General features: G+C 45.8%; 2 protein-coding genes across 2 annotated transcripts in view; one reads left to right on the top strand and one right to left on the bottom strand.

The window, feature by feature from the left end:
• The window catches only part of SARC_01674 (valyl-tRNA synthetase), a gene marked incomplete at its 5' end in the record, with an annotated part of 7,031 nt that extends 1,346 nt beyond the window's left edge, over positions 1–5,685 (top strand). The window contains 14 exons of the mRNA XM_014304624.1: positions 278–782; positions 953–1,201; positions 1,342–1,510; positions 1,616–1,716; positions 1,822–2,059; positions 2,211–2,334; positions 2,468–2,624; positions 2,784–2,878; positions 3,091–3,246; positions 3,365–3,760; positions 3,868–3,989; positions 4,121–4,224; positions 4,360–4,505; positions 4,655–5,685. Of these exons, the coding sequence (XP_014160099.1) occupies positions 278–782; positions 953–1,201; positions 1,342–1,510; positions 1,616–1,716; positions 1,822–2,059; positions 2,211–2,334; positions 2,468–2,624; positions 2,784–2,878; positions 3,091–3,246; positions 3,365–3,760; positions 3,868–3,989; positions 4,121–4,224; positions 4,360–4,505; positions 4,655–4,798 (2,706 nt within the window). The 3' untranslated portion in view covers positions 4,799–5,685. The remainder of the gene's footprint in view (positions 1–277; positions 783–952; positions 1,202–1,341; positions 1,511–1,615; positions 1,717–1,821; positions 2,060–2,210; positions 2,335–2,467; positions 2,625–2,783; positions 2,879–3,090; positions 3,247–3,364; positions 3,761–3,867; positions 3,990–4,120; positions 4,225–4,359; positions 4,506–4,654) is intronic.
• SARC_01673 (hypothetical protein) lies at positions 5,309–8,370 on the bottom strand (the record flags this gene model as incomplete). Its single annotated transcript, XM_014304623.1, has 5 exons — positions 6,852–8,370; positions 6,375–6,474; positions 6,067–6,163; positions 5,657–5,872; positions 5,309–5,409 (listed from the first exon to the last, which is right to left on the bottom strand). Exons 1-5 carry the CDS (start codon positions 8,312–8,314, stop codon positions 5,309–5,311), a joined length of 1,977 nt encoding a protein of 658 aa, XP_014160098.1. The 5' UTR covers positions 8,315–8,370.
• Positions 8,371–8,668: the final 298 nt, after the last annotated feature.

Genomic DNA, 8,668 nt, shown 5'->3' with positions numbered 1-8,668 from the left:
TGTATATATCCGTGGCTATAGAGAGATTCCAAGAGCGAAAAGGTGTACGTTGTGTCTTGAACATTGCGTCTATTAAAATTTTGCAAGTGATGGCTTGTATGCAGCGTCAGTTCTTCCACATCAATAGCCCGGTGCGGAGTCGACCACATGTGCAGAAATGATCACGTGGTTGTAGTAAGTCAACCATGCCATCCTAAGCTAAGGAGCAATGCTACTGACCGTCCAGTCGCAGAAAAATTCTTTGTGTTGACATGCCTGTTTTTGAAATATGTATCAGGTCTTCGAGTGGAAAGAGCTATATGGTAGCACAATACACAACCAACACCGGCGTCTTGGACTTTCGCTCGATTGGAGCAGGGAGTACTTCACGCTTGATCCGCACCACTCGAGTTTGGTGAAGGACACCTTTGTGAAGATGTATGACGACGGTATCATATACCGCGATATGCGAATGTGCAATTGGTGCGTCAGATTGCAGACTGTGATTTCTGACATCGAGGTCGACTCCAAGGTGATAGAGGGCCGTGGTAGAGTCAGTGTACCTCGATCGTCCGATCAAGCTGGCGCAAGTGAAGGCTTGAGAGAAGTAGAGGTAGGCGTTATGCACGACTTTGCCTATAAATTGGCGGGGAGCGACAGCGCAAAAAACGGAGGATTGGATGAGCTGGTGGTATCCACCACACGAATTGAGACAATGCTCGGCGATGTGGCCGTGGCAGTTCATCCCGACGATAAGCGATACAAACACCTACACGGCAGGCACGTCGTGCACCCATTCACAGGTAATGGCTTTGCCAATGCAGTACAGTAGCGTTCGAACACTTTTGAAGTCACCACTATCTTCCTTGAAGCGTAATACTCATAATCATACGGCGATTCCCATGTAGAGCGCCCGTATATAGTGAATATTTATACGCTTCGTATAATAACAATTCCGACTCTATCTTTGTAGGCGAGCAACTGCCCATCGTTCTAGATGAAGAGCTTGTGGATATGGACAAGGGCACGGGCGCGGTGAAGATAACCCCAGCTCACGACTTCAACGACTATGCTTGTGGTGTGAAGCATGGTCTAACGTTAGAACGGAATGTTCTAGATAGAGATGGCAAGATTGTCAAGAATCTATTGGATTCAGCTGGTCTGAAGTGCTCGGACCGGTTTGATGCTCGAGAGGAAATAATTCAAATCTTAAAAGATAAAGGTATGGTGAATGTAATTATTCCTCTCAGTTATACTGGTACTCACTAACTTTGGGCATACAACGCTGGTCGCATGGCTCATACCTGAGTGATTTTCTTGGACAAAACACAAAGTACTCACTCCCGGTTGTTACCCCTTTAGATCTATACCGAGGGTCTAAGGATCACGCCATGGTGCTTCCACTATGTTCTCGTTCTGGTGATATTATTGAGCCGATGCTTCTTCCCCAATGGTATGTAAAAGCCGAAAGTCTGCAGAAGATCGCAAGGGAAGTGGTCGCATCTGGAATGACGAAAATAAGCCCATCTAGGTATGTAAATTCTCCAAGCATGTGTTTGCACTTCGATAGCTCGCTTTTAAATTGTTGTCTTGTTCTATGCACGAAGGTAATGTCCAACACGTACATTTCAATCAGATACGAGAAAGATTGGTTTAGGTGGGTGGATGATATGGACGAATGGTGCATCAGTCGGCAACTATGGTGGGGCCATCGAATACCCGCATACCGAGTTATAGGTGAGATATACAAGCTACGCCAACCGAAACTTGCAATACTTTGGTGATTTTTCGCTGTTTAGTGCTAATTGTCTGACGTTTCAATGTCTGATACCCCGCGTACAGGGAATCAGCAGCAAGAGCTCGGTTGGGTTGCGGCGTCGACTGAAGCGGAAGCCCATCGCAAGGTGCAATCGGGGAGCGTACGGCTTAGTACAGGATCATTTACCGATGTTGAGTCATCTGCAGATCATAGCCTTCCGCAGTATACACTCGTTCAGGATGAGGATGTATTGGATACCTGGTTTAGTTCTGGCCTGATTCCATTGTCTGTAACTAGCCGGCAAGGTGACCAAGATGTCAGGTGGGTAGTTTCCAATTTTTATGATTTCTTTTTTGATAACCATAATTGGGCAACTAAACATTACCCGATGGACGTTGTGGGCTCGTCAAGTCTAGATTTGGTATTCCACAATGACAAAATCTAATTTAGGTTATATTACGCCTGCACACAGCTATCCTACCGATGTTTTGGAAACAGGATCGGATATTTTGTTTTTCTGGGTAGCGAGGATGGTGATGCTTTGCAAATATAGTACTGGGGAAAGTCCATTCAAGGACATCTATCTGCATCCAATGGTACGTGGTATCCGTTTAAGTGCTGTCTTTCAGCACTTGATTTATGTGTTCGCGGATATCGGTTTGTTTTATACTGCCCATTGACGATTTTTTTTGTACTCCTTTTCTTACGCCGAGTACTTCTGATTTGTAGGTCCGCGATGCACAAGGTCGTAAAATGTCCAAAAGTTTAGGCAATGTGATCGATCCCGTGGATGTGATTAATGGTCAGACGTTGTCTAATCTTATTGATCGTGTACAAACAAGCAATCTTCCGGCGACAGAGCGGGCCAACACTATTGAAAGTTTGAGTATGTATTTGGCTCCTGTCCGAAGAGACGAGGGTGTTCCTCAAGTGTAACTGATGATGACATGTCCCATGCAATGTAATCCCGTCCATTTCAGTTGTCACTACTAGTGAGTATGGGCTGATGTTTCATATTCTTTCCGTTATTTGCGACCCGGCACAGACAAGGGATACTCTGAGGGGATACCAGGTTGTGGAGCCGACGCATTGCGCTTCACGCTATGTGAGTATATGCAACAAGGCAGCAGCATCAAAATGGTATGTTCCCAGGGCTAGATGATACGTGACGCTTCTTTCTCTATCCCTGCCAGGATGCAAGACGGATATCAACTGTGGTGATATTTGTGCTGCGCCATTTGACATGTTTAGATAAATTTACGCTATCATATGCAACAATGCGCGCTACAAGCAGTCTTTCACGAGTCTCCTTGGCCCTCTGTAACCCAATTTATTTCCCATTTTTCTTGTAGAGTGTCGAGCGCGTACAACACAATGCCAAATTCTGCAACAAAATTTGGCAATTAGTTCGATTTTATGACAGCAGACGGCAAAAAAAAGACCAAAACTCGGACACAAGTGTGGTGGGTATACCAGCGTTACAGGCTATACAACAGTCCATCTCCGAGGTGAGAATTCGCATGTGAGATTTCGCATGCTTGCAGCAAAACTAGTTTGTTCGTTCTTTTGTTCTTTTTTCCACAGCATCACGGCGTTACAACAATTCCACCTTTACAACCTGAGCAGGCACAGCTGCCCGAACAATGGATTCTGTCGCGCACGGCCAACACAGTTAAGGATTGCAACAAAGCGCTAGATGAGTACAATCTGGGCGCTGCCACCCAGTCGCTGATGCGCTTCGTTTGGTTCGATTTGTGCGATGTTTATCTGGAGACCCTCAAGCTGTCTCAAAACGATCCAGGTACCTTTGAAGGCCAAAATGCGAGTACATCTTCGGTAGCCGTATTGAATGTCTGTATTGTGAACTCTCTCAAGTTACTGCACCCCTTTATGCCGTATATTACGGAGGAGCTATGGCAACACGTTGCTTTTGTTCATGGAACTGATCACAGCGGCATAGCTGGAAAATGCGGCTTTGAATCGATAAGCCTACAAACATATCCGATCACGACAGAATTTGAAGTAAGTCTGCTCAAGTCGTATGCTATCGCAAATTCATTCTGGATATTGTGTTTATGATTACACATGTTTTCCTGTGAAGGATCTGTATTAATGTTCTTATTTTACAGGCATTTGTTTCGCCGACCGCCGAGGCTGACATGGCGCTGTCGATGGCTATAGTAAAGGCTATTCGAGACATGAGACAAAGTTTCCAATTGAGTCCGAAAATCCAGATCCCTGTTACTTTAAGGTATCGGATTTCCTCATTTAGGACCAAAGTCCAATTTCGTTCCTCACAAGACTGACCAATCAGCCTACTTTATATTTCATGTGACTACGGCTAAAATACGACTATACAACTCTCCTTTCTTTTGTACCCAGCTGCTCGTCAGATGTTGTCGACTCAGTCAAATCGAATGGATCATTCGTGTCTGATATGTCTAACATCACAATCAGAGGCATTGAGCTATCCACCACCAATCAAGGTGTGTAAGCTGAAGAATGGGTACGATCGTGAATTTTTCTCTCACCTTGCTTGATACACTATACGTTCCTCTTCGATTTGACTATAATTATGACCTCCCTTTATGCGATTTCGCATCGAATTTTGATACAAGCAGCTGATAGCGTCGGAAAGCTCGTCCGACTCCCAGTCAACGAGGCTTGTTGGATAGATGTTGATCTGCAAGATCTACCTCAAGACTTTACAAAGTTGATAAAAAAATTACAAGGGCAGCTGCACGGAGTGAACAAGAAAATCATGAAGGTATGGCGGCCTATTTATCATTTATTGATTGAGCAAGTTACTGTTTATTTATTTATACCATGCGTCGCATGATAACGACGTACTGCACGGGACGATCGTTGTAGTACTCAAATTGCGTGATAACTTCTGTGCAATGAAACTCTCAACAGTTGGAGAAAGCAGTCGGAGCCGGAAGTGCTGCTGGCAAGATGCCTGCTCATATCTTCGAGGCCAAATCTATCGAGCTAGACGGCTTGAAGGAGCAGAGGATAGAAATAGAGGCCACGTTACGGGTCACCTCTGGAACAAATTGAACTCCAAGATGATATGGGTTATGAGAAAGCTCCTAACTCCATCTGGCCAGATTCCTTATTTAGATCGCATGGGGGTGTTGTGCGGCTGTCATTAAAGAAGCGAAGTTCTGATCCATTGGTCCCAGCTCAGTCAATGTCACAATCGTACACCTAACAGAGACGACGGTGACTGCCTGGCGGCTAATATTACCAGCATTCGCCGCGACAGCCACATTTGGTTGCCATAGTTTAGCATATGTGGCTTTTAGCGGCGATCGCGGATGTTAGGGGGCCAGAGTGGACTTTGACATTGGCGGACACGTCTTTGTATATTTCAAGGTTCAGAATGCCTTCTCATTTCTTGACATCAAGCCAGAAGCTATTCACAAAGTTCCTGCCTAAGTTTATACCTGTGCGTGTATAAGAGAGCGTTTGGCGTGAGAAATAACACTGAAAACACGACAAGGGACGAAGAACGCATGCAATCCGACACCAACTCGGCTGTTGTATATAATGATGCAAGGGCTTACTTCACGATAGGTACTTGGCAAGCTTATCTGGACGCTGTATTTTCATTCCAGGGATCTGCTTTCTGTAGGCGTTCGACAGAGAGTATAAACTCTGCTCTAAAACTGTTGGGAGTAAGCGAGCATGTTAATTGGATCACAAGCGTTGTAGGTGGTTCCGTTGAAGATGGTTTCTGTAGTCAACCCGAGACAACTCATTTTAGTGTGTTGAACTCGTACCCATCTACATAGGTATAGGCGGTCTATAGTTATAACCACTAGTGTTCCTCTGTATATTTTCTAAAATAGATTCCTAAGCAATCAAGATTTATAAAATCGCTGTGGTAGACAGAGAAATTGCCAAGTCGCTCACCTTCTATCATAGCAGTTGCTTGTCGTTTCCTAACATCACCTCGTAGACCAGATGAGGGATCGTCGAGATTGTGCAACGGATCTGCGTTGTGCAGTTCCACTGCTACCAAACATTCTAATAGTTGGTTGAGAAGCGTAACAGCCATACCGCTTCGCAACAGCGTTTTACCCAGACGAGTGTGTATGTTTGCCCCATTGATGACTATCTGTGTTGCCGCTACATAATTGAGGGCATGTCAGATTGTGAGAAAGAGGCATATCAAACATGGCATCTGTTAAAGAAAATTTAGTAAACATATAGTCCCCATCTCGAACTCAAACTCTTGCAAATTAATTGATGCAAAGACACAGCTTGAAGCCAATTCACACCACCCTACAAAGAGTCACGATAAGGAAAAGCATAAAGCTTACCTCTCATAGCCCACACAACCAGTTGGTAGTCCGCGAATACTGCACGTGTACGTAGTTCTTCCAGCGATCTTGTGAAGTATCTGGACCCTGGGATATGCTAAAGAAGATGTGAGCAGATGATATATAAATGTCAGAATGATTTTGATTAAAATAGCAATCGAGTTCGTTTCAGAACTCTTGATCGTGACTAGAACATTTTACGTCGACAACACGATGAGAGACGATTCTAAGGCTCAAAGGCTATGGCCAGACACATGCAAATATATGATATAAGATGTATACATTTACGTAAAATTGTGCATACTCACCATCAGCAGTGCGACTAACGCTTTGTTTTTAGCTCCCCATGTGTTGTCCAAGATTAGGTATCCACTTTGAGGGGGCGTAGCAACATTCATCACTGATGGGCTGCACAAATTAAGATTACAATTCTATTGAGAACAAGGGACGAGAATTCATTTTTGATTCCATGTACGCAGACGATGTGAATGCCGTTTAGTGTAGAGGACTATAGGTATATATACATAGATCCGTGACCAAGTAGTTTCAAGATTCGATAGAGATTCTGACGCTTTGGTGAGCATTTGCGTAGCGTATGGAAATTGCAATATAAGCTCTACCATATATACAGTAAGAAGGCGAGGCGAGCAAAAACAAGACAACAGCTGTACCTTGGCAGCACAACACAAGCGCGGGAAAACGTGGAGCCTAGTCAAACACTGGTGTATAGATGTAACTAAAAACAGTCAAGGCGCACACTCAGCATACAACGGGAGGACACATACGCAGCAGCGACCCCGCCATCCAGTGTTGTCTGCCTCGACCGTACACCATAGGGTGCTGAGAGACCATGAGTTTCCCCAAATCTCCGGTCCGGTCCTTGCACGGCGTAGCGGATCCCCACCTCTTCGGTTCGGCAGCCCCCGTTCTGAAAGGGTACGCCGCAGGTCCGATCGAACGCACCAGGCTCCTCGGGTAGTACGGTGGACACATGTGCGTGTGTGGCAAAGGTATCGGCCCGGCCCAGCAGCAGGTGTGCCAAGTACATGCGAATGTCGGTTATAACATCGTTCGCCTTAGCGTTGACGATTTCCCGCCAGGTCGGCTCGAAGGTGGGGGCTCGTAGGCTGTCGTGCGCGAGGTATGGGTTTACCAAGGTGCCGGGCAAGGCAGCTGTCGCGTTGCGAGAGGATCGTTCACTTTCCACCCACAGGATCTGCATCTGCAGTATGTCTACACACTGCTGGAGAATGAACACAATGGCGGGGGTCTTGGAGATTGTCTGCATGCCTTCGCCTGCATTTGGCTGTGACACATCGGCATCCAGCAGAAATAGTCCCCATTCGAGATCTCCGTTCACCCGCCTCTGAAGTAGCTCGAACGCTCTGTATTTGTTATACGCGGCATTTGGGTAGCGTAGATCCGCTTCCATCATCCACAACAGCTCCTCGGCGTTGATTGTAGTGGTCGAGGCACGTAGCGTTGGATGTATTTGATCATTTCCGGGTCTGCCCTGCGTTCCCGCCAACGGCCCATTGAAAATGGCGATACGGTTGTTGTGCGAGGTTCTGAAGAGTTCTACCAACTCCTGTATGGCCAGGAGGGTAGAGGCCACCAGCATGTTGTAGTAACACGCAATACACAGCAGCTGGACGTACTGAAGAACTCCAAGACCTGTTGTGTCGGGCAAGTAGTTGACCGTCCATGACAGAGGCAGGTTTGTGCGGCCATACCACACAGCCGGTACCAAGCACACAATCGTCCGAAACGTCAGCGGCACGGCGCGTGTGATCGCTCTCTCTAGATGCGCGCAAACAGAGTGTACGAAGTCGTCGTGTCTCTCAGGGAAGCGTAGGTGGCCCTCCTCATACTTCCAGTAGGACAGGGCGTACACCCAACCTGTCCACAGACCCACCGTACAGACGAAGAATTTGTTCTCGTTAGGCTGTCCTTTCTCATAGAATAGAGGACCGCCCTCTTGGTTGTAACAGAATGCGTATGCCAGCCCGAACGTCATGCAACCCAGAATAAACGGCAGCATGTGAACAAACCCTAAAAACTTATCAATCCTAGAGAGTGGCGTGGACCGTCGTACAGTGGAGTACATCAGATGGAATACTTGTGCAATGACCGAGATGACCACTAACCCCAGGGTGTACATTATTGAATGTAGACTGAAAAGAGAAGCAAAGTAGGTGTACGCCCATTGTCGGGGGTAGTAGATTTCGTGCAAGGTGATCTTGGTCATCGGAACAAAGACTACGTTGAGCAATAGTACGGTTGTACCCAGTAGCTGGAGGTCCTGTATGTATAAGGAAATGTATACACTATTAGATGCTCGTATCATATTAATGTAAGGGGTGCGACGCGCTCGTCACCGGACACGCTGAAGTACTATTACTAACTATCCTACAATATCTGCACGAAAAACAAAAGCATTGAATATTCCTGAACGAAAACTAGATAGTGCTATTGACTTGCAATAAAATTATACACAGAAAGACACAGACACACAGACACAGACAGACACAGACACACATATATATACATATATATATATATATACACATATATATATAAATACATATTTTTATACATGTCT

Source organism: Sphaeroforma arctica (assembly GCF_001186125.1).
Source record: "Sphaeroforma arctica JP610 unplaced genomic scaffold supercont1.68, whole genome shotgun sequence".
NCBI lineage: Eukaryota > Ichthyosporea > Ichthyophonida > Sphaeroforma > Sphaeroforma arctica.
Note: the sequence above shows the minus strand (reverse complement) of the source record. Positions and strands in the feature narration are given on the sequence as shown.